The 26,942-nt window shown below is 37.8% G+C and overlaps 1 protein-coding gene across 1 annotated transcript; it reads right to left on the bottom strand.

Moving 5' to 3' along the window:
* Positions 1-1,267: 1,267 nt before the first annotated feature.
* Positions 1,268-26,279, bottom strand: antxr1a (ANTXR cell adhesion molecule 1a). Its single transcript, XM_030143674.1, has 18 exons — positions 25,811-26,279; positions 22,431-22,502; positions 22,223-22,294; positions 21,565-21,646; positions 21,107-21,140; positions 20,759-20,838; positions 20,068-20,136; positions 18,737-18,817; positions 17,842-17,902; positions 16,982-17,080; positions 14,071-14,140; positions 13,887-13,965; positions 13,549-13,644; positions 11,966-12,007; positions 11,022-11,117; positions 10,583-10,750; positions 9,510-9,590; positions 1,268-2,179 (listed from the first exon to the last, which is right to left on the bottom strand). The coding sequence occupies exons 1-18, from the start codon at positions 25,966-25,968 to the stop codon at positions 1,766-1,768; spliced, it is 1,854 nt and encodes a 617-aa protein (XP_029999534.1). The 5' UTR covers positions 25,969-26,279; the 3' UTR covers positions 1,268-1,765.
* Between the last annotated feature and the right edge of the window lie 663 nt (positions 26,280-26,942).

The raw sequence follows: 26,942 nt of genomic DNA, 5'->3' as shown, positions 1-26,942 counted from the left end.
TAAGACTGCAGTCTTAGGTGTGTCCATTGACATTTACTGTACATAGGGAGGGATGTTACAGTCGGGTGGCTGTGCTTCAACCGCTCATTACATTCAGTGGAACAAAAACCACCAGTACTGGTCTACAGAGATGCAGAAAAAAAGTGAAATTGATAAGAAAATGGTACAAGCCTGAATGTCTGACCACTGCAGTGACAGAGTCTGGTGGCTCTCTTATGCTGTGGGGGCCGTTCGCTGACATGGTTTGATTGTACTTGTCCTCCAGAGGAAAGGGACACTTCAAATGGATACAAAAATTGTTCTGAATGATTAATTTTACCCTGAAACATTCCTGTCTTGGTGGGATTGATCTTATATGTGACACAGCTTCAATCCACAAGGCACAAGGGCTAACTGAAGATTTAATGAGTAGGAAAATGATGTTGGCCTTCACAGTCTCCAGATCTCAACCCAGTTGAGCACTTTTGGGAGATTTTCTAATGATGTGTTAGACAGTGTTCTCTGTTACCAATATTAAAAAATCAGATGAGGGAATATCTTTTGGAAGACGGGTGACCATTCCTTCTGTAAAATTCACAGACTGCAGAATAAAAGCCAAAGCACTTCAGTGCTGACCTGTTTTCTTCAATTTTGCAACCCATCCATATGTCAAAATGATTATTTACAGAAAAGCCATGCACAAAGCTCTTCCCTGATTCTGACTTTATTTTTTTATTTTGTTTGATTTTTTTTTTTTTTTTTTTTTTTTTTTTTTTACAAAATCATCATAAAGCATGTATGTAACAAAGACAACTGCAGTCATGATGGTCGCATCAGTTTTAGTAATTTTAGTGTCTTCTTCCCAATTTGTTTACCAGATGTGCAAATAAAGTAAGCTAAAACTGACTCATCTTAGACTGCTTCCTATAGCAAACATTTCAAGGACAAAAGTTGCACAATATTATTTCATATTCTGCATTATTGTTACACATTGCATTACATGTACATTACAAAGACATTTGCTGGATGTGTGCTTGTCAGCAATGATGGTTTTTGTAACCAAAAAAGTAGCACTTAGAAAATGTAGTCAACTATTTAGCAATTAAAATACAAATAGAGAATGTATTTATGTTGCATAAAACAATGTAGACATGTAAAATCATATAAAAATGGTCTTCAACACTATGGCATGCAATTGATCAACATTCATGAGTACAAAAACAGGGATCACACACCTCAAAATCATAGCTTTTGCTGTGTTTAGAACATATGAAATGTGCATTTTTAAAAAATTTCTTAACAGGATAGATAGAAACCTTCAGCATTAGAATAATTTTTGATCATTTTCTCACGGTGATAACTATCCTCCGTATTGGGGGCTTTAAACAGATCCAAGTCGCTGTTCCTCTACGTGGTCAGGATTCATTCAGGTTTTATCCAGACTTGTGTGGTCATGAGGAGGACAGTGGGGCCTGAAGCAGCTCCAGGACAATGACGAAATATGTTTTTGTACTGGCCTACATGACCACATCTATAGGGAATGTCTGTGAAATTCAAGCATCAGAGCAATTGCACTGTTGGGCTAGATGCATACAAAAGTCAATGTAGACAAATAGCTGAAAATCAGGTCCTCGCTGATCCACTTCATTTAGTCAGGCTACAGCCCACTGTGGACGAGGCACTCACATGTCCTCGCTTGTAAGTTCAATCAAGGATGGTCATGCGCTGATCATTGTTTTAACCTTTTTCAACCCTGCGCGGCTCTCTCCCGTCTGCTGACAGATTTCTACTGGCCAGGACGAGGCGGAGGGCGTGCAGGGGGAGGGGCTCGTCCGGGAGGGGGTCCCTGGGGTGGAGGGGGCAAGGGGCTGGTCGGAGAAGCTGGGGGTGGTGGGGTTGTGGGTGGTGCAGGTATAAGTAGGGTGGTCGGTGGAAGAGCACGAGTGGGAGGTGGGGTGTAAGGGGGAGGTGTAACAGGAGGGGAGGGGCTACTGGAGGTGGGGGGAGGAGTGGGAGGAAGAGGTGGAAGGGTGGAGGAGAACGACAGGGTGGATGGGGAGCTGCTGGGAGTCGGAGGAAGAGTGCCCTGTGGAGCAGGAGGACTCTTACTGGGGGGGTTGTAGATGGGTGAGGGATGGTGGTTGTAGTTGGGGTAGCGAGGAGGCGGAGACTTGATGCGGGTGAAGTTCATGCATCTGCCCTGAAATTAAACATAAAGCAGGCAGTTATTAGCATCAAGTGAACAATGAACTTTGTAGCAAAAACAAAGAAACTTTCAGGTAAAATCCATTTTGTTTCATCCTGATGTTATGGGTTTATTGTCTATAAAAATACAAGAGCTTTGGATAACATGGGACCTTTAATAGATAGTGATACTGTAAATAATAAGTGCAGTCTTATAGCTCCTATAAATGAAGGTTTTACTCTTATCATCATATTCATTAAATATCAGTTTTCCAAAACAATACATGGAAGACTTCTCCATAACTCCTCTGTCCTGGTGGTTTGTCATCAAGGGGGCATAACCTTAGGTTTTTGGAGACTAGGGTCATCCAAGTCATCCCATCACCAAAAACAGTCCCCACCTGCATTTAACTAAGCAAATAGGTAAGATCCTACTGTGGTTATTAATAAGTTCTTTAACCCTAACTGATGCAGTGAGTAGCTTCCCATTTCTTAAACAACCATCAGAGTCTCAAAGCATAAAGACTGGACTGTATTTCAATGAAAAAAGTGCATGTGGTCTGATGAGTCCAGATTGAGGGTGTTCCGCCGTGAGAAGAGTAAGAGAGGCAGATGAAGTGATTACCCATCATGCCTACTGTCTACTGTACAAGCCTGTGGGGGCAGTGTTACGATCTGTGAATGCCTCAGTTGGTCAGATCTAGGTCCAGGAATGTTACATGTCTATAAAAATAATAGAAACAATGCCAGTATTAGAGTGTGGTAAGAGTGTATGTTTATCTTATTGTCACTTTTCATGACATGTCCAAACCATCATCGGTGTTTACATCTACATCTCCATGGTTCATCCACTGTATCCACCACATTGCCAGTCATTACTCTCTAACCATGAGAAACAAGTTTTCTTTAAAGACCAGCATTCACTTAACACTAAATATAACTTAGTACCTTAAAAAGTAAGTTAAGTTAATGCAAACTCTACTAACATTAGTCAGTTTATGCAAATAAAAATAATAATGATAAAATTATGCACACGGTTTATGGCCATGTCCACAACAAACAGTCAAAGGTGTTGTTAAACATGATGTTGCATATTATGCATTTCTGATAAATGAACTACTTGCACAGTTGAAATTGGAAGACAGTATGAACCTTTACCAGACGAATGATAAAACTATTTATACTCAAATCAAACTAATTACAATTCAACTGAAATCAAAAACCAAAATGAAAGACTAACTAACAACTAAAGATAAAAATATTAAAACTATAATAATGCTGGGTACAATGGTTTTGTTGTTCCACTTACATAAAATAGATGGATTTGAATATAAAACAGATTGTTGATCCATCATGATCTCTGCTCAAACTTAATTATAAGACTATGTATTTATGTATTCAGTGGTATTTTAACCTGATAATAAAGCAGTGCACAGTGTAGCTGCGGGGCCGTACGCCAGCAGCAGTGGAAAAGAAACTACTTGGCCATCGACTCAACTTGGCTGCACATCCACACCAACATATAAACTATATATTTAAAATGTTTTTGGCATTTTTGTAACATGAAGTAGGATGTAGTGTCTAATTTGTCATTTATATTCTGAAAACTATACAGAATGTCAGTTACCGTGTTTGTTTTTACATGTATTTAATTATTATGATAAAATTTCAATTGTACAAACACTGACTCCCAGATTTAATAACGGGTTTTATTTCTCTACTGAGGTGCAGTAGTTAACCTGCCTCCATCCATCTACATTCAACCCACAGTGAGGTCATTCTGTCTGTCATATTCTAGACGGGTTACACCCCTGGAGCAGCTGCTCCGAGGGGATCAGGGAGTTTCAACGGCCTGATAAAGGATGACAGCACCACATAACCTTCTCATTAACCAGCATGAAAACGATCTCTGAAACAAAACCATGCAAATCAAAGCATTTCAGTTATGACTAAAATGTGAAAAGAAACCCATCTTGTATTTTCAGCCTCTGCCTGAACACTAACTTTTAAAAATCTGTACTTTAATCATCATATTACTCACAACTGGATGAAGTACAGTATATAATATGGACTTAAAGAGTCACATACTGAGTCATTAACTACTGTACTGTGGCCTGTGGTGGTTTTTATTAAAAACATACCCGCATTTAAAGGATCAAAAATGTGACACTGTACAAGAACCCGATGTGTTTTTTGTTTTGTTTTTTTCAGATGGTGGGTTAGAGCCTGTGGGATTAAATGACCCCCTCCCTCCCACCACTCTGTTCATTTAAGGGAAGTTATAAAAGCAGGGCTTTAACAAGACACTTCTAATTGCAACCAGAACAAGGTTGTTTACTACCAATCATCAAGGATACTCCAGCCCAATCTGTTTCTGCACTAATGAAAAGGCTTTTAGTGAAATGAACTCACTTGTACATTTCTAATTATGGAGCTGTGTTTGCTCTACTCTACTTCCTCTATTAAAAACATAATTAAATCTTCTGAATATAATTCTGGATATTGTTTTGTCTTTACATAAACTATTGACCTTATAAAGGATAGACTGATTATTGTATGTTTTAATAAGTTTTGGAATGAGTTAACACACCTTTCAAAGATCATCTTCATCTTTTGCGCAGTCATAAAACCCATCACATAAAATACATGATAACAAATGAAACCTTTTACAAACTGACAGAGTTTCAGTTTATTGTGCAAAACCTATGCATTGATCGATAATTTAACAGTAATAAGTAAAATTCTAATAAAAATGTACACAGACACTGCAGTAATCTACACATACAGAGATCTCTGTAACTTAATCATTTTGTTTCAGAATATACTTCACTGCATATTATGATAAAATTGAAACACTAGTTTTTAGAGGTGTGTTTCTACCTCTTTCACAAAGCCTTAATAAATGACATGATACCTCTGGAAACTGGACCTTGTACGGTTTCCCCTCCTAAAATAGCAACATGTGAGATGATGGCATCATCCTCTTGATTCAGATGTATATTTTATTAAATCAATGGGACGGCAACACAGCTGTTAGCCACACTGTACAGCTTTGTGAAATGAAATGGACCAGCTCATGCTCACGGTATATGTAAAGATACTGTTTGCCAATCTATACAGCTGACGTTAACTTAAAGGTGCACTGTGTAACACTCATGTGCCTCCGTTTACATGAAGTACGTGTTGGGGAACGTCTTGTGTTGGTGTTAGTGCTGCACTGATGCTGCAGTAGAGGAGCACAAAGGAGGAAATAAAGAACAAGAACAAGCAAATTCTGCTAATGTCTGACACATCATCTATTTTTACATCTTATGTAAGAATGTATATAGTCTGTAAATTATTACTAAGGGTTGTTGTTGGTTTTTTTGCATTTTATGCTGCATTCATTCACAATTTCTTTTCCCTATATTTTGTCCTGATGCTGCTTTAACTAGTGAATTGCCCTGTTGTAGGAGTCTTATCTTATCTTATCTTATCTTATCTTATCTTATCTTATCTTATCTTATCTTATCTATATACCCATTTATTATAACTTCTTTTTTTTAATGAGGCACCAGTTAGGCTACAGAAGTGGCTTTATTCGTTCATTTAACTCAAATAAAATGACTACTTTCCATAGTTAGTGTTTTACCTGCAGTAGATCACTAAATACTGTTTGATCTCCTGATCCATTTCCATGAGTGCATTGTTTCATTTCTTGCTCAGCTGTGTGTTATAAGTGTTATAAGTGTGTCATAAATCATTGTTTTCTTTACCTTCTCCTGAGCTAGACAGCACAAATAAGGGGCTGAAAAATGAAACATGAAGTGTGCGGATGTGAAATACCACATAAAAGCCGTATACTTTATCAGTGGAATCCATTATGATCAGGTTTGGCTGATGCAGTGGGAGCTAATATTAATTAACTGATATGAATTAACACCAACTTTTCTCCTCAAACATGCAGGAGTTGTTTCTTTACTCATTCCCATCATCCAGTTTCTCTGCTCTTTATCATCACATGGAAAGTGGAAGAATGACAACTGGATGTGTTTTATGGACTCAGGGACACAGAACTGCAGCTGATTAAATACAGAGGAATGAACCAAACTGATCCCAGAAGTATGTCAGAGCTTTACAACCGGATAAGCTGCTAAATGGATGGAAACAGCTCAGATCATTTTTTAAAGTGCTGTATGTTACGATGAATTCAAATATTAAAAATATAGATAGGATCATGAAGAAACATAAAGTAAACGCTCTGTGAATTCTATGCATCAGGACAGAGCAGAAGAAGATAAAGATGATCGAATTCAAAGAAAAATATACTTTCATTTTCTCAACTGTATTTATATTTCTTAACATATTTTACATGTTGCACCATTAATATACACTAAATAGTAACAAAAAGAAAAATTAATTCTACAAGGTCAAAGTAGTGAATTTTAAAGATCTGCTCTAACTTTGAGCTTAGTTCCTGCCATTAGATCAACAGCTTTATTTCTCATTTGAGGTAAATAAAAGCATTATATAAAATCTTGTTATCTCATCAGAGAAGATATGTTTTTATGTCTTATTTGTAAGTAGAATTACACAAAAGTCACAGCACTGATTTTCATGTGACATGGTGGAAGGGTAGGACATGGACCATTTTATTTGCTAGCCCTGTTCTCAAGTTTAATGCTAAAAAAGTAAATCTTGTGTCTCCCTGGTACCCAATCTTACAATAATGCATTATGCAAGACATCCACATAACATCTAGATTTTTGTTGACTCTGCTCTTAATAAAGTGTCAAGTTTGAGAGAAGACAGTGCATCTAAGAATGGCATCTGTTATGAAATGCTCTGAAAGAAGAAATGAATGGATGGACCCAGTGAAATGGGCCAGAAGCGTAATTATTAACACAAGAATAATAATACAGGGGTTGGACAAAATAATGGAAACACCTTCACCTCAAGATGATAATGCCCCAATCCATACAGCTAGAAATGTTAAAGAACGGCATGAGGAACATTCTAATGAAGTTGAGCATCTCGTATGACCGGCACAGTCCCCAGACCTCAACATTATTGAGCATTTATGGTCAGTTTTAGAGATTCAAGTAAGACGTCGATTTCCACTGCCATCGTCTCTGAAAGAGTTGGAGGGTATTCTAACTGAAGAATGGCTTAAAATTCCTTTGGAAACAATTCACAAGTTGTATGAATCAATACCTCGGAGAATTGAGGCTGTAATTGCCGCAAAAGGCAGACCTACACCATATTAAATTATATTTTGTTGATGTTTTAAGGTGTTTCCATTATTTTGTCCAACCCCTGTATATTAGAATAAAAGGAAATATGTTTATTTTAAACAGCAGTAAAATGTGTTAAAGGGGTCATATTTTGCTAAACCCACTTTTATTTGTACATTTATTTGTGTATTTGGACCCTAATAGTTCATAAAGTTTGAATTTGAACCCTCCAGGTGCTGCGAAACTATCTTTATATTCATTCCGGCAAAAATTGAGTGGATTTCTACAACCTGTTTTAATTCCTGCTTAGTTTGTTACGTCTATAACTAGTTATGTCACAACATTTGCACATAAAGGGTGGGGAAGCAAAATTTACAATATTTTGAGGCAGGGATTGAAAGACAGTGTATGACCAATTAGTTTATTGAAAGTCATGAGAATTTATTTGCCACAAGAAAATTTACAGAATAGAAAATGTTTTTATTCTATGTGTCCTCCTTCTTTCTCAATAACTGCCTTCACACGCTTCCTGAAACTTGTGCAAGTGTTCCTCAAATATTGGGGTGACAACTTCTCCCATTCTTCTTTAATAGTATCTTCCAGACTTTCTCGCAATAGTTTTGCTCATAGTCATTCTCCTCTTTACATTATAAACAGTCTTTATGGACACTCCAACTATTTTTGAAATCTCCTTTGGTGTGACGAGTGCATTCAGCAAATCACACACTCTTTGACGTTTGCTTTCCTGATTACTCATATGGGCAAAAGTTTCTGAAAAGGTATGGATAATAGTGTTAGGTATGATTATGACACCAATATATGTTTGGTTTCAAAACAATTGACGTAGTGCCTGCTGAGAAAAAACAACTAAATGTTCATTGTAAATTTTGCTTCCCCACCCTGTATAAGGTCAAAACTTCCGACAAACATTCCTCTGAGTACGACATAATTGTTTGTCAGCAGCAGTGGTTGTAGTCCATACTGAAAATATGTCCAAACTTTGAGCCGATTACCTAAAATGTTCAACTGTTGGTTGAACGGGACAGAGCAGCACAGCCAACAGCCTGGAGGGGGTGGGGCATGAAGTGGCTCATGTGCATTTAAAGGGCCAGTGCTCAAAACGACCTTTCTGGTGTCATTACTCAGAGTTTAATAAACAAAGAATTCAGACCAAAGCATAGCATGTACAGTTTATGTAGACCACAGGGAAATGTTTTAAAATGCATAATTCCGTTTAAAAAAAAAAAAAAAAGCAAAATATCACTCATGTAAGTCCATATTTTACTGAAAATCCTATGTAAATTTTATGCTTAACCAAAAATGCGTGTTTTACATTTGTTGACGAATTTTATAGAATGTTTCGAGAGTGATGTGACGTGTGCAGAGCAGTTGGACAGACAGTTCATAAAGAATGGGAGCATTCAGTTTTCCCATGTGATTTGATGCATTTAAGACTTTTTCTGTCATTAAAAGTTTATAAACCTGATTATATCTCCTGTCATCATAATCATACTACCATGCTTATAATTCATATATGTTTTTTTTTTTTTTTTATGTACAGAAGGAGGCCACTACATCAAGTTTGGGAAACATGAAACAAAGAGTGTTACTGGGAGTCACTGGGAGTGATTCTTAGGTTTTTTCCCCTGACTTTTTCTTACACCATAGGGCATTTGATTGAATTACAGAATTGCGGAGGTACGCACTCTATCTAGTGCCCTTCAATTTGTATGAAGAATTCCCAGTGTCATTTTTTCAACATTTCTTTCACCCACAGACTACATTTGCTGCCAAAAGAAGAGGTCAGCATGCTGTTATCCCCCCAGTACAGCTGGCCTTTGAGGAATTACATTTGCCTTTTGATAATGACTTCTGCAGACTTCTTTACATTGCAAGTCACTGTAGCCAGACACTGCAGTCAAAATCCCAACTCACCGCAATTTTTCCCATGAGTCTCTGTGCACACTTCATTACTCACAGCTGGTCCATTTTCTCAGTTTTTTTTTAGACACAAAAAGAATCTCTTACTTTGCCAAACAACAAAGTATAGCCAAGACCTTACGTCAGTTGGTAGAAATCAGGCTGAATAAAAGTTCACATTTATTGCCTACCTGTGGCGCTTTAGATTCTTACCTTGTCTCCTGGATGAGGTCTCATTACAGACACGCGATCGTATCCTTTCCTTAAAAGTACCCACAATGCATCCAATTTGCTCTATGAAAACAGAGAACAGAGACAAGAAATCAGACTTTAAAAGCTCTGACAATGATTCTATAGGGAAAACTACTGCTTCGACTAGTTACTTGCTCAGGTTTCTGGTCTATAGGAGGACTATAGCATCACATAACTGCTCCTCACTCTAGCCACGATTCTATAGACTATAATAGACTAATTGCATTACCCATTTCAAAGTGACAAACTCAGATGGTTTCAGTTCATTGTTCAGTGACTCTTCATAGTTTTAAACAGAGCAAATATTTTGAGAATAAGGGCAGAAAATGCAGCTGTTTTTCCTCAAAAAACTGCTGGCTGTGCAGCTCTGCTCCCTGGAGGTCAGTCCAGCAAAAGTCTGGTTTCTATTAGCAATCCCCTGCTGACTGGGAAAACTTCAGTATGACTCCTTTAACCCCATGCAGGCCCAGGAGGAAGGGACTGTGTGCCAGTAGTCACTGAAGTGTTATTACCTTAACACATCTCCTGATTCTTTCACTATGATATTTTAATAACACTGTTACTTACATATACTGTCATTTGTAACAAATGGTGAAATTATGTTTCATCAAAAGTAGAAACCTTTTTGATTATAACCCACAACTTGATTAGGACCAAATTTACAGCATACTTACCTTTAATAATGGTGTACAAATACATATTTGTAGGTAACAGCTAGGTGACCTATTGCTTTAATGTCACCACTTTATACTGTATAGTAGTACATACTATATTTTCTTCAGCTAGAAAGTGCTTCAAACAGAAATACGTACCCTCTTATTCCCTAAATTTGTTCCTTTGTACCTGTAATGTACATATTGTACATGTATTTCTTTATTTCTCATTCACAGCTTATTTATCTTATGTTCTAGTTGAAACTTTCTGCTCATGTCAGTTTGTCTTTTTCATTGTCAGTATTAAGCATCTGTGGACCGAACACATTCCCTTCCTCATTCCAAACACATTTCCTCTAGGTTGGTTGTTTGGTCTCATACCTTGATGGGTGAGTACCACTTGCGTGGCCCGGGGGGTTTATGCATGCCATTGTTGAGAACTCGTGTGGGGGCAAACACATACTCCTGCTCTGGCATCTTTACTTTGGCGTTTTTGGCCTTTTCCAGCTTTGCTCCCTCCTCAGTGGAGCCTTTCTCACCCCAGCGAACCTAAAAATTGAGAGATGCAGCTTTGTCAGTGCGCCAGGCAGTAACTAATATCTGTGACTGTGAGTGTAAATGCTCCAAATGATGTTAGGTGTAATCAAAGTGATTTCATTTCAGCTGTCATGGTCACACAAACACATTTAATTAAAGATTATGGAACTGTTACAATCTCACACCCACATGTCTGATAGGTTAGCAAGTTCATTTTAGGTCATTTTAGCTAGTAAATAACACAACACACACCTAGTATGAGTCAAGATTTAGAATATCTTACCTCCATCCTTTTGATTCCCCCAACTCCTCTTCCTCCATAATAAGAAGCATCAACTGTCGGCCATTTCTTCTTAGGGGCTTCAAAGTCTTCATCATCCTATAATGGAGCCAAATTACACAGGCATTACGAGTGCAATTCAACAGCGTTTCCTTTTGAACATTAAGGAGAAATACTATTGTTTTGGCTAAATGTCCACACAACACATTCATATTTAGGTATTCACTTTCAGGTCATCGTGTAGGTAACTCAGGAGCAGCTTGTGTACTGGCTGACCTACATAACACATTCCAACCTACAATGCCCCCTCTGCGCTGCATGGTAGATCAGAGGAAATTACAAAGCCCACCAGCCAATTTGTGGTGTTACAGCTCTTTGATACACCCTGTCTGACTAATAATCCTCCATAGAAAACCATAATGAATCCTGGAAGTTATCTTTGAGGTCATGGTTGCCACTGGAGTTTGTTTTCAAATAAAATTACTGCTTAAACATCATTTTTAATTTAATTGGTGTAAATTAATGATCTGATCTGCAGTGGTGTGCTTACTGTTATTGCACTGTAAACCTCTAAATGTTTTTGGGCACACAAAACATATTCTTTTACATAAATTCAATGTTCAAATTAATGTGAAATAATGTCAAATTCCAAATGATCATCCAGGAGGAAAAAAGAGCAGCCAAGGAAGTAATTGAAAATACATGAATCATACTTTTGAACACAAACAATCTTCTTTAAACTAACAGTGAAGGGAAAAACAGTAAAAGTCAGAATTTCACTGTTGTTGTTAGAGGGCGTTAACTCTCTGCACGCTTGATGAATTAGCCTACTAAAGGAGAGAAATTACAGTTTCATGCCAGAGAATGAGTGAATGGTGCTCCATGGTCATTGAGGATTTGTTTTTAGCCATAAGAAACAGATCAAGCGTTGATGGTGGAGCTCTTACCGAACTCTCCTCCACAGGTGGCGGTGGGGGCTCGTGGATGATCTGTGAAGAAAACATACACACGGCATGAGAAGAGAAGTCGCAAACACATGTATCAAAAATGTTTTTGCACAATATTCATGTCGCAGCAATGTGTTTTTTAGGTTACACAACAACACATGGCTGAGGAATTGTTTTTTTCCTCTGAGTCTCTACAACTTACAAGAGCAATGCGCTGACCTAGAAATCTGCTCTCCAGATTTTTGGACTGAGGTTGTCGATTAGGAGGAGAGAAGAGAAGACTAACACACTTATAAATACTGTATTCTTTTCCCTTGAACAGCTAGTTACACAATATATGAAGCAACAAAGCTCTTAGAAATGAACTAAAATCTGCAACACTGCTTTGCTCTTAGAGTATTTTTTTTAATAAAAGCACACATACTTGTTCTACTTTCTGTTGTTTTGCTCTTGTGCCTTAGCCATTTCAACCCACATGTGTCACCACAAGAGCTGTCAAATGTGGCTTTTTTAACCAGTGTAATAAAGACAGCTTCATCTACATTAAATGCACTCTGCAAATTAAGTGATCCTGATTCTTATTGGAGAAATTCTTCCATGCTTCTCTAAATCCTGGAACGCAACATGATTCCCCATGGTAACACAGCATCGCTTTCCGAAACATAGCTGCACAGACCTCATTTGCAACCAAATGGACATGAACAGAAAACTAAAAGGAGGCACAGCCATGTTGTAAAAGTTGACATCTTTCTTTGGCGATTCTCAACGTTCCCGTTTCCAGCAGTGGAAACTTTGGAGTGAATTTAGAAGAGACACCACGGTCTTCATATGAAAAGAGAAATACAGATTTTGACAGCGACTGGCCAGTAACAAGCATTTGCTGCAATGTTGTGATGCTGGCAGTTTATCCGTTGTGTAAATAATGGCACAGGCTTGTTTTTCCAAACGCATTTCCTCTGTCTACTGTATCCAGAGCAGATGGCTGTCATAAAAAAAGTCAAAGTTATCTTGCTTCTACCATCTCTCAGAGTTAAAATGACAACAACCCAAAATATTTAACTTACGTGAGTTTTAGTTTCCACATCAAAAACTGGAAATTTAAATTATTCACTCCCATTACCAAACGGATAGCATGTTAAGTTTTACCAACACATCTTCCAATAAATACACCAACGTCATACTGAGAGGTGCTTCAGAGGTCACATGGTCTGACCCTTGGAAAGACAAATTATTTCAACAGCAGCATAATTACTTAAACACACATTTACCCAGTGGCCTTGACCTCTTCTGGTCCTGGACTAAGTTCAGCTGCAGGGATCCAAAAGGGTAATATACCCTTATTGACCCTAACCTTCTCACCAGGGGAATGTTGTTTAGGTTAATAAGATGCCTTCAAGGGCGTTAGCCAGACAAGACAGACCTGGAAAAGTCATTTCTCTGTGTCATATTGTCCACAAACAGTATCACTTCATTCCAAAAATATTTGAAGCCATGTACAGTTTAAAAAGAGCAGACCAGTAGCTATCAGTAAAGCAGGAAAGTGCAAGGTTGTTATTACTGCATTAGTGTTTTAGAGAACTCACCACAGTGCAGCAGAGGGGCCAGAACCACCAGAGGAGGGCCAAGATCAGCAGCAGCATCAAGATGAGCAGAGCTATGGCCAGAATGGTCCCATCAGACTGTGACAGAGACAGACACGTCAACACAATCCGTCTGTATATGCAGATGTAAACCACTTAATGCCTGTGCAGGAAAGAAGACCTCTTTGTTTTTATCATGCATGTTCAGGCCCAGTCAGTTTCAGGGTTGCATTTGTCATTTATGCATTGCACTTGTTTGTATTGCTTGTATTGTTTTGTTATCCACTGTTTGTTTGAGTGTGTATGTTTCCATAATGATGCATTCATTATATTGCACTCACGCAGCCCACAGTGGTGATAGTAACCGAACTGGAGATGAAACTGAGCCCTTCATTCATACTGACATAAAGATTTGCTGCCCTGGAAAATGAAAAACACAAACGTTTTAGATATCACTTGATGTGGTGCAGAGCAGAAGGAGTCATGTTTAACCTCATATTTATCTAAAACAAGTATTTGACTCACATTCCCTCATCTTGAAGCACTGGTGCAGGACAAAGTAGGTATGTATCCTCCACTATCAAAGGCTTCACCACTAGAGAAGAAAAAACAGCAAATGCATCAGCCAAATATTCCAGTCTGGTCTCATGATAACAGTCCAGAGTATCAACTGACTCTAGGTTTCACCCAAAAATCATGACCTGAAGTATGTTGTACTTTTTGTCATTATTTGATCTCAATGGGATTTATTATTGCACTGTTTGACGCAACTCAACTATAATTCAATAAGTACTGAAAATGAGGGAATCATACACATGTTGACAGAAGTTGAATGAGGTAACATGTGACATTGTGACTTCATTGACAAAGTTTCTCAGAACTTTCCTTCTTTAAACAAGTGCTTTTTGTTGGTTTCTGCCTCAAGACATCTGTATCTCTCAAAGAAAACCAACACAAACCATTTAACTACAGTTTTTGTTTTTGAGGCAAATGTAGGTCCTTTTCTAGTCCAGCTGGCTTTTAGGAAAGCGGCTCCAACAAGCATCGTCGCCCAAGCCAGTCTATTTATTCTGGCAGTGGGAGAGCATACCCCAGGACTGAGGAAATCAACACAGGAGCCGCATGGGTCGCGGCTGCTCCTCTCAAAAAATGCTGTGTAGGATGAAGGCGAGGGGGGAGATTGACGCTGACAAATACAGCACACGCCAACACAAACCGAACCCACCCACCCCCTCCCTCTTGCACTCAGAATGGACCTTCTATTATTAAAGCATATCACTGAAAGTCTTCTGCAGCAAAAACAGGAACAAAAAAGTCCAGCAAACAATGGTTGAAACCTGCCTCACTACAGTCATCACATCTCCTACAGTTAAATCCCTTGAGTCTAAAATTCCTGGCAAACATCCCAAGTTCATGTCAGGATGTTTTATTGGAGTGTTTACTCCCGAAGCATAGAGAGAGGTCATGTTTTATTGCAGGGTGCAGATAAGATACCCGCAGGTTCAACTTTAACCGGTAAATTATGCAGAATTATATCTTAAGATGATGCCAGATGTAGTCTATTCACTGAACGGGTCAATATGTAATAGATTAAGGGGAATTAGCAGCAAAAATCATTCTTTTTTTTTTGTCTGTATTTGTCTCTGTATTTGTTCTTTGATTGTCATTTAGTATTAACTCCGTATCAGTTTACCCGTTTGATGTATGTTTGTCCCTTGGCTGTTTATTGTAAAGCGTCTTTGAGTACTTAGAAAAGCGCTATATAAAACCACTGTATTATTTTTTTATTTTTATTTTTTTTAATTATTATTATTATTTTAGCTTATTATACTTACAAAATACTGTAAATAAGGTCTTCTTCTGGGGTTAACCATTAGTTGCAACATCTGTCAGTTAAACAATGGATAGTCAAGGATAAAACCTGCCAAATCCCAATGTGCTTGACTGTATTTGCTGCTACTTTTTCCAAGAGATTTATCCTCAGACATTCATTCATCTGCTCAACACATGTAGTTACATATCACTGCTTTCCTTTTTACCATTTCACTATATTTGCAAAAAAAAAAATCCAGAGGGCTGCACCAGAGAAGACAAAGGAAATTAAGATGTATCATATGAGATGTGGTTTTCCTTATCCAGTTGCATACAGTACGTATCTGCCGGCAAACTAAGTGTGGCCTAATTATTTTTTGTTTAGAGTTCAACCCTGATGTGTGGTAAATAAGTTCCAGAGGATTGCATGTAAACAATTTAAAGAGTTGATGATCTGGAGAAGGAGAAGACAAGTATAATGGAATTGACATCAGGAGATAATTTTACTCAAATGGTTTCCATGTCTGCAGGAAGTTGTATAATGCACGACCAATTATGATTCTGAGAAATTGTTAACATTTGATTAATACCGAGTGGACCTCATTGAATAATTCAAAGATTGCTCTGTTGACAACATTACCAACATACCCATCATTAGAGTAAATAAAGTATTTTCTCTAAGTAGGTCGATGCCAAACAAATACAATAGTGGCTACGTTGATGTGAATGCTCAAAACAAACCACTTATCACCATACAAAAAGACAGATCATACAAGGAGAAAAAGATGACAATGACAGTGCATTATTAGTATATCCTCCTGAGACCCAACAATGTATTTTTGTCCTCTGTAAGGGGACAAGAGATTCACAGGTTTACTAAAAAAAAAAATAAAAAAAAGCACTGTCCACTGCAACAGATATTTACATTAAAAAAATAAAAATAAAAAAAATAATGAAAAATGTATCTGAAAAAATTGTTGTATCACGCTGTTTCCAAACAGGGCAATTATTTAAAGTAAAAAAGCCAAGTCTTTTACTGTCTAGGGTCTCAGGAGGATATGACAGATACTCTAAAAGGATGGAAGATAAACATCACCGCTTCTCATTTACAGGCGTTTAGGCATTTTGTTTGTGCTTCAGTGCTGGATAATATCCTGCTTTGTAATTTTACCAGCACCTCCTCCAGCTTCTGTGGCGTGCATAGTGTATCGGAAGTGGTTTTAACAAGTCTTACAGTAAGGCACTATAAAGACCGCAGGGAAACTGAATGTATCCTGAAGGGTTTTTCCTCCTCCTGCCTCGTGTGTGGTATACTACTTCTCCTTTATCTCTCTTTTTTGACCTTTTATTTCTTTTTTTTTTTACTGTGTTCTTTGAAATTAAGCACATGTTACCAGTAACACCAGCTTGTTCCATCAAACATGCTTCCAGCTGCGTGGATGACTTGGTGTTCAGCTTAGTCAGGTGTAATTTAGACTAATTTCACAGTTTGCTCGCTCATCTGTTTATCCCAGCAGATTCTTTTGCAAATTAGCTGACCGATCCACGTTGAAGTTTAGACTAAAGCATTCAATAAAGTCAATGCTTGTGGTGATCGACTTAAGCTATGTTTAGATTTACTCACTCTTAGTAACGGTGTCGTTGATGCGGAAGCTGCACAGGACTTTATCAACATTGCGGGCATGAAGGAATCCATTTCCTCTCACCACCACCTGAAAGGACTCTATATGAGGAGAAAAGAAACACAATGTCATCTCAAGAGATTAATAGAACCTTTAAATTAGGTTGATTTGTCATTAAAAAGTAAATACATCAGTACAGCTCTTCTCTGTGACCACTTTTGGGCTGTCAGTATAGTCTTTTGTTTACAGAAGGACTTAAAGTACTTTGTGGATATGATGTTCTGATGTTCTACTGCATCTAATACTCATTTTACAGTTCTTCCCCATTAAAAACTAGAACCATACATAAAACAGTGCATTATGAGTCCTTAGTACAAATACTAGGTACATATATTTGCACCAAAATGATGGAACTATTGTTGGCAAAGCGTAATTTTCCCATTATTTAGGAAACGCAATAGATCAGGGTTATTATAGTTAATGAAAACTAAGATTAAAGCTAAAATTAGCAGTGAAAAAAACCTAAAAGTTTCAAAACCATGAAAACAACATAAAAACTGTAATGAATGATGCAACTACTATAAAACAACAGAGCTGCGGGTAAAATCAGTTTCATTCTGTTTTCTTTCTCAATGTGAACTGTTGTTCTTACATCACTTGTCCTAATGACTCAGAAAAGGCCAGCTGCATTTTCACTATTTTACTATTTCTAAGTCATGTTTGATGTCATCATTCTGCTTCCATAAATCCAGCTTTCCTCATAACACTAAAACTAAATTAAAACTAGTCAATTCATCAAAGTCAAACTACTTACAAACTCGAAAGCTAACTAAAACTAAAACGGCAGATGTTTTAATCTTACCTCCTGCACAGATACTGGAGGGCTCTGCAGCAAGGATTTCAATACAGGACTTCTTCAGGATCTGGGCAGATGAAGACAAAAGCATCATTGTTTGAGTTTGTCTTAGGAGATGACTCAGTTCTGTTCATTTTCACAGTAACTTCTTTATTTAATCCATTTTCCCCTGCATGAATGGCCAGTTTCATGCATAGTAATGACTTGATACAATCATTTTGTAACCTGGTGCCCCCTCAAGGTGCTGCTAAGCTTGTGTTTTTCAGGTGTACTGTATCTATACCAGCTGCACACCAGGCACATAGCTGCTGTTATCCTCAAGAAGAAGAAAAAAGCTGATTTACAACCCACTGTCCAGCTCACATGAGTAAAAAGCAACAGCTTTCTTTTTGCTGTTAATCGGCTCCAGATGACAGTGAGACAGACAGATGGCTGACTGACCTTTAACTCTGCCCAACATAGCCTTCTATCAGAGTGTCAACAGTCACGACAAACTTGATTTTAATGATTTGAGTTTGAAGATACCCAAATAGAAGTCAACACCGTGTTAAGAGATACAGCATATACTTTGATGGTGTTTGGCCAGACATCAGCCGCACTGATCAAAAACAGTAAAGTCACAGTCACAGCAGGTTTTCCTGGAATTCTGTCTCCATGGATGGAAAAGTTTATCGTGCCTTAAACCACTTTGTCTTGTTTCCTGTGTGCTATTTGATCATTTTGTTGATGGATTAAAGAAGAAGTAACTGAGATGGGATAGATTTCATGAATTCCATTTCTACAAGATGATTTCCTTTGGGTTTTCAGCACTGAATGTTACAAAAGTTAAAGGTCCCTTGCAGTAGATTGTGATTATATTCAAAATAAATGCACTCCAGTGCATGTGTGATTAAATACTTACAGAATCAATAACAGTTTGCAAAGCCTCAAATCCATCATTGACAGGGAAGACGTGGTCCTTACTGTCTGCGATCTTTGCCAGCTGAGGAGCACAAAAGGTGCAGCACGGGTTAACGTAATCAGTTACAACTGCACAATCACAGATTCAACCCAGTCTACTTGGTCACTTTCTCTTCAAATTTCTGACTTGTAATTACCTAAACCTGTGGTCAATTTTGCTTAGAAACTAGTTACATGTAACAACATTACATATACAAGATAAATGTCATACAATATAATCGTTGAGGAAAAATACGTCATTAAACTACAGTTACTGATCAAATGTTGCAGATTACAAAAGTTGCCTCATCCAGATGTCTTGATTTAGGTGAAAATATATGTAGAATGTAACATTGTTCTATTGCTTTCCATTATTTGGTCATGTAGGAGGGCCTTCTTGTGACAGATGTCCAGACAGCCTAGGTCAACACCAGCAAACACCATGACCATCATCAATTGTCCAGTTTAAAGCATTTGTTAGAAAATTAATCATAAAGTAATCAGTTGTAATATGTACTTTTCTGGATGAAGTAATTAACCCCATAAAGACCCAGCGTCACTATTGTGGAAGTTCCCAAATCAATTTTTCTCTATATTCAACCTTTCTTAAATGATTTATCATCATTTATTATAATATTATCCACTGTATTTTGCATTGTTTAGTGGAAATCATGTATTTTCCTGTATTTAATTTCCTGATCATGTAGATGTTCATAAAAGCTCAGACTAAAGTTGAGGATATTATATTAAAAAACAAAGAAAACGGAAAATGTGACTTTTTAAGCAAAGATATAAGTATCTCCATCCACTGTCATTGATCCAACTCCATAGGTTTTACTGGTGAATCAGTATTGTAGAAAATGACGGTGTTTCCACATTCACTACGGAGCCTCTGAACATCCAAATGAGTCATATCTGATGACCATGAAAAGATGACAAACTGTATTTTACTCCAATTATTTCAATGTATTGATAGGATTAGTGGATCAACAGGTATTAACCAGTTTAGATCAGTAGATGGTTTGGGTCACCAGTTGCTCTTTGGGTCTTTATGGGTTAAAATAGTTACAGCACTTATATTTAGCAACACAACATTTTAAAAGCAACTCTGGATGCAGCCTGTGCTATAAACATATTGTAGATTTAGGGGTTAAAAAATAGTTTTGACTAATAAGGGCTCAACAGCACAATTGTTTTATTTGCTGAAACATAAAATATTGGTTTTAATGTTTTAATTTCAAATCTTAGTATTCATCATGGGATGTTGAGGCTTAAACTCTGTGAAAAACACACCTGTGTTTCATTGAAGTCCTTCACCCCCACACAGTAAACTGAGGCACCCAGACTCCGGGAGCGGTTGGCCTGTCAGGTATGCACAGATTCACAGCAAAAACAGGAAGAAGCTCAACACCTGGCATCAATTACACCTCTGCTTTTCACAGCACCATCCAAAACACAGTCAAAAAAGATTTTATTTTTCTGGGTTCTAACAAGGCTTTACAAGAAGATGGGCAACACCATGTTCATGCTGAAGAAAATTATGTTAAACAAAACAATAGAAATGTCAGGCAGATGCATGAATGCAAAGCAGAACACTAAAAACACTTGTTCTTTAATGTCCTAGTAATCAAGTGAATGGAAACAGATCCTGGTGTTAATGCCAAATGACAGCTGCCAAAAGGTAAGGTGTTAAACTACTGGGGACGTCAGTCACATTTCATCCCGGACGTCAACATGTGTCTGAGGCCATTCGAAGCTAATGAAAGAGCCTCGGCCTCTCACACACCTTCACCTACTGAGGACCGAATAAATCACCAGGGCCTATTGAAGTAGGATGTATAATCCCTGACCCCATTTTCTCACTAAAAAAAGGGTTGATATATTGGGTGGCAGTGTTTGATCTGGTCCATCACGTGTGCAGTCACATATTTCATCTGGTTATAATTTGTGCAACCCATTTAACCTCCTCCTCACGCTCGCTCACCTCTCTCTCAGCGTAGTAAAATAGATCCTCGTGCAGCTCTCCATCTGTGAGTGCTATGATGACACTGGCAGTGCGATAACCTGCAAATCGAACACGTTTGGTCACACCTGGTACAGATTTCACAGTAGTAATAACAGCATTACCATTGTGGAGTTACAGGATACAAGATCTAATATGCTTCACTGATAAATTATTGGGTAATTTAGCTGTCTCAAAGATAATTACAGGTCAAAGAGGCTAAATTTCCAAAATGCCACTCAATGCAAATAACCACCTACAAGAGACAGATTTATTCCTTTTCTGTTCTGGTAACAAGTAGCTGATGAAATAAAAGAATGACCCACACACCTTCAGTGTTTCCGTAGTATATCTGCTCACTGGCCTGCAAAAAAAGCACTAGAGTAAGACAAAGGACTGACTATGACAGGGTTTATTTTATAAGGATAATATAATTAGGTGTGTATTTTAAAAATTAGTCATTATCATATTTTATAAGATAGAAACTCGTGGGGAAACTGTGAGTATTTAAATTGGAAGAGTGATATGTCATAAGAAAAAAAGTGATGTGACATGAAGAAGAATGTTGTGTCACTAAAGCATTTACAAAATGGATCTGGAAGAACACCCTGTGCCTCAGATACTCATGATCCAGATTACATTTAGTACTAGTTAAATCACAAACATAAATCTAGTGTTTCAGTTGCATGCATTTAATAAATCATCCTGTTCCTACTGTGAAGACAACAAGCATTAAAGACACCAGAGAAATACTGCAGATGCCATTCGGTGTCATGCAGGTTACTCACCCGCAGGATGCCCTCATGCATGAAGGTGTCTCCTCCTGGATGAACCATCTGCAGCTCCTCCAGGCCTTTGCGAATACGTTCCCTAAACAGACACACAAAAGATGTCATGGCCTGCATTGCTGAGAATCTAGTCTAATTGAAAGTGTTATTTTGTCATGTTAATTTGTGGACACACTTTTGACCAAAAACAGACTCTACAAGGTGTGGCAACAGAATAATACATTCCATGAGGCCAATTTTACAGAAAATAGCAATGTGTAACAGATGAATGAGATAAAGCAGTATTGGTTAGTATTGGCTCAAAAAATTGTCACGGAGATCGACAGGAAATGAGCCCTTTTGAGGAATAAGATATGAAGGAAGCAGTGAAACAATGAAAAGGTTTTGTGGCTGTCGAAACACTCTGCTGAGGAAAGATTAGACATCCTATGCAGTCTGCAATGTGTCAGAACCACATGATGAAATATTAGTCGTACAACGCAACACATAGATCACAGGGAGGGAAAGTATCTGTCTGGATTTTCTTCTTGGTCATAAAATTCAGATGGATCACAACTGTGTGTGACCTGTGTCCAAATCTGGTATTACATTCACTGCTTTCAGCTGGATGACAGAAAAGCAGAGGATTAAAAGCTGGTTTGAGGGGATATGCACCCACCTGTCTTCTGTCAGGCTCATTAAGATTCTTCCCTCAGTGGAGAAAACAATGAAGGACATCCGCAACTGTGGGCTGATGCAAAAAAAAAAAAAAAACACACTCCAGTGGATCAGTAATCACTTCATTTCACCTCAGACGTACAACAACATCTTTACATTTATGTGCAATCTCTGTAAATCATTTTTTGCCCCATGAAACACTTTTTTACCTTATGAATTTATGAGCTAGATGTTCAACAAAGTTGTAGATTTCAGTCCAGTGATTCTGCACACTCCCCGATCTGCAAAAAGAAAAATGAATGTCATGTGGTGATCTGTTTTTTCAACAATCCAAACCTGATGAACTCATCTGTGTGTTACTGCTTGTAGTACCTCAAAGTAAAGTCTCTTCTCCAGGAAAATATTGAATAAAAGCTGGTTTAGGCTGACAAGTAGCAATGATGTCACACTCCTCACATTTCTGTTTACAACTTTAAATGCAAACATATTTCTGTACTGGAGTGAGATTAATGATCTCATGATAGAAACTGATCACTATTTGACTTTCTTTCAAGGCCTTTAATAGCACTATAAAAGGACTATACCATGTGGAGGAATCAGGTATAGTAAAGGATAGGTATGAAGTCAGGCCATCTCTGCATCCACTCTACAAGTCAGAAAACTGATTTCTGGAAATCTGAGGAACCTACAGTGTTTTATACAGGGTGGGGAAGCAAAATTTACAATATTTTGAGGCAGGGATTGAAAGACAGTGTATGACCAATTAGTTTATTGAAAGTCATGAGAATTTATTTGCCACAAGAAAATTTACAGAATAGAAAATGTTTTTATTCTATGTGTCCTCCTTCTTTCTCAATAACTGCCTTCACACGCTTCCTGAAACTTGCGCAAGTGTTCCTCAAATATTCGGGTGACAACTTCTCCCATTCTTCTTTAATAGTATCTTTCAGACTTTCTCATAATAGTTTTGCTCATAGTCATTCTCTTCTTTCCATTATAAACAGTCTTTATGGACACTCCAACTATTTTTGAAATCTCCTTTGGTGTGACGAGTGCATTCAGCAAATCACACACTCTTTGACGTTTGCTTTCCTGATTACTCATATGGGCAAAAGTTTCTGAAAAGGTATAGATAATAGTGTTAGGTATGATTATGACATCAATATATGTTTGGTTTCAAAACAATTGACTTAGTACCTGCTGAGAAAAAACAACTAAATGTTCATTGTAAATTTTGCTTCCCCACCCTGTATATGGCTAAACTAGTACTGTAATCTTCTACAATGTTAGAGAATCTGGCAACTTGATCTAGCTGTTAATGGTCTAACCAGTTAAATATGCCACAGTGTCATATGTTAACTCCTTGTAACATGTTAAATTACAATCTTCTCTTTAGTGTTGTTTTCCTTTCATTTCTGGTTGCTGTATTTATATACCATACAATAAACTGATAAAAAAAAAAAAAAGTAACAAATCACAACTGGGCCAGTATAGAAGTCTCTGATTTTATTCCTTGCTTTTATCCACATGTTTTATTAGAGTGTAGAGCATCAGCCAAAAAACCCTCTGTATTCTGAAAGATAAAGATTTATGAGAAGCATCTTGCATGTATTTTGATTGTTACTTTTATTACTACTGATGATACAAATATCCGTATTTCTACTTTGCTTTTATAACCCTACAAGTCCCTTCAACATTTCTCGAAACACCTATTTTTCCATTGTTACCATGACACACGTCCCGGCACAAACAGTGCGGCCAACTGTCTAAAGACAGTGGAACATCTGGAGTTAATGGAGCAAAGGCAGTGCAGAGAAGAGAAGAGAGACTAGAGATCAGGCAGATGCTGCAAGAGGACAGTGAGGGCAGGTGGAGGACATCAGCGCTGATGTCACAAGATACATTCCCAGAAAAGAAGACGACAATAAAAGACTCAGCTAATGAACTGAATTGATGTCACCAATAAACGCTGTCAGGTCACGCATGTAATATAAATCTGTGCCGTAAAACATGGCTGCCTTTAACAATTACTCTCAATTACACACAATTGCCTAATTTCCCTTCAGCAGTTTGCCTGGAGTTGGCACTGACATGCATTATAGGAAAACTGGAAAATCCATCACCATCTCTGGAGGGAGGGACTCAGTTTCAGTGACGTTACAGAGGAGAGATGGCAGAGTCTCACCCTTCAACTCAATCTTTGAGATAAGAACCACAGTGAGTTCAATAGGTTGGATTAATATATTTGCTGTTGCATTAGTTGGATCAGGATTGCAGGAAAAGTAATAAAAAACATCACTTTAAGCCAGGTTTGGAAAAGACAAATGATATATTATAGTGCTCCGAGGAGTCCAAATTCAACATTCTTTTTTTAATCTTTGAATATGTTGAGATAGAGGCCACACTTGCAATAATTCTGAGAAAATAAAAGTAAACAGAGCTAAAAGAAAAAATCTAAGATCTAAGAGATGTGGGAATTACAGCCAAGCAAGTGTTTATCATGGCAGCCATTTGTCAGTGTCAAATCAATTATGAGCATATTAAGCTAAAATAGATGAAGTTTTCCCATTAGTGTGTGTTTAGGCCATTTAGGTTTTGTAAAACTCATCAGGTAAACACTGTAGTCTTTCCGTAAGCCTGAAAGTCTGTTTTCACTTTACTGATGAGACTGTTCACTTTCTTTTTTGCCAAATTTGCAAAACAAGACAAATAAAGATTAACTTAAAAATGCATCAAGTTTAAAAATGCTGATAATAAGAACTCAGCAACAACCACATCATTCACTCACTCAAAATGTCATTAATTTCATTAACTGTTCCTTTGAACATTTGCTTATGTGGCAAAACTGAAATAAAACAGACAGAGATCACATGAACCAAGTTGAATAAACATGGAAGCTGTCTCTAAATCAGTTCCAGTCAATGCTAGTGACTTGGCATTTCAGGAAGAGCCAATATCCTGTGCACAGACACACAGTATTAAGAGTTTAAGAGGAAAACAGAGGATGTAATGGTGCTAAAATGTATGCACTCATGACAGGAAACTGAAATGCACTTTGTGATGCATCGTAGGGTAGGAAATTGCCCACCAGCAGTGTGTAAATATCAGACACAAAGTGTTTACAGGCTGCAGCTGACTGATAAATGAGGCAACCCCCAAAACACCACTGATGTTTACCATCTGCAGACAGAACACTATGCCACAAGGAAATGAAACGTCTACAGCTACTATACATCCAGGTTTCTAGTACATGACATGACACTAGGGGGCGTTGTAATAAAAACAGGTATGATGATATTTAGAAAACATTTGTGAGAGCTTTGTCAGAAAGAAAACCAGTTCCTATAAATTAAAGTATATCTCCTTTGTCATTCTTTTCTTACAGTAGGTATTTAATGCAATCTGCATAAGTTTCATTCACAATGCATGATCACCAAATTCTAATGAAATCATCAAATAATATATTCCTCTTATTTGATCAAGTATAATAACCAATGCATATACAGTAAGCTTCATTATGCATGACTTTTACTCATACACAGGCCTGTTTCTTGTCTCTGAAAGTAACTGCGTGTGCCAGGTAACTCACTTGTCCAAAACAAAGTAGAGATCAAATCCTCCAAAGCATGAGGACGACCCAGCCTGCCGTCGGTCCTGGTTTGGTCCTGCATTCCCAGCAGTAAAAACAACCAGCAAAGCACCAAGTACCACAGCAATCCAAAAGTTCCGACTCCAGCAAGAATGCATTATTCCAACAGATGAGAAGATAAATAACACCACACTACAAAAGCAGCTTGAACAGATTCTTTTTCTTTAAAAAAAAAAAAAAAAAAATTAAAAAAAAAAAAAAAAAAAAAGGTCCTTTAGCATTAGTTATAATCCAAAGGAGACAGTGAGTAATTCAGAGATGCAAATGAGAAGAAGGCATGGCTTGTGTGGTGGGACCCTCTCATCACTTGGTCCAAGAGAGTTTGCACCAAGATGCGAGGAGCTCCCACAACCTCCTTTACCACTGATCCTAATTCATCACAAGGCCATGCAACAGACAGATCCTCAGAGCCTGGAGGTCTAACTTTGCAAAACTCTTCTTGTGTTTTCAGCTCTCTCTCTCTCTCTCTCTCTCTCTCTCTCTCTCTCTCTCTCTCTCTCTCTCTCTAGCTCTCTCTCTCTCTCTCTTTGGAGAAGGTGTTGAAGACAATGGAAAAAACCGTAATCCTTAGGTTTGATTCGCCCCCTAGTGGTGACGAGTGGTTGTTGTTGAACCACCAGACTATTACTAACATGAATTTAGTGACCGGAGGTGGTAAAGATACACACATCGTTTATTCAGAAGTCTGTGGGGGAAAAAAGGCTGTAGAAAAAGTACAAGCACTGATTTCTTTACTTATTTTCTTATGTTAAATAAACAAAGACATTTCCATCAGCTCTGTCTGCACAAAGCTGATTGAACCTCAGATTATATTAATACTGTATGCATACTGTTAAATCGTTCTAACTCCAAATTAAAGAACAATTTGCTCACGATGATGGACACTATCTTTGCAACGTAAACAAATCAGTTTTTAGCATCTGAAAAAATAATATTCCTTGGTTTGGGGTAAGGTAGATCTAATTCCAGATCTGTGTTCAGATTAAAACATACAGGATCCCAGGCCACTTTCAGTGATTTGCAGCAGTGTGGGGGGGGGGATTAGATCGTCTACCCTTTAAAGTTTGCACAT

The sequence above is a fragment of the Sphaeramia orbicularis genome, chromosome 9, assembly GCF_902148855.1.
Source record: "Sphaeramia orbicularis chromosome 9, fSphaOr1.1, whole genome shotgun sequence".
Classification (NCBI taxonomy): Eukaryota; Metazoa; Chordata; class Actinopteri; order Kurtiformes; family Apogonidae; genus Sphaeramia; species Sphaeramia orbicularis.
Note: the sequence above shows the minus strand (reverse complement) of the source record. Positions and strands in the feature narration are given on the sequence as shown.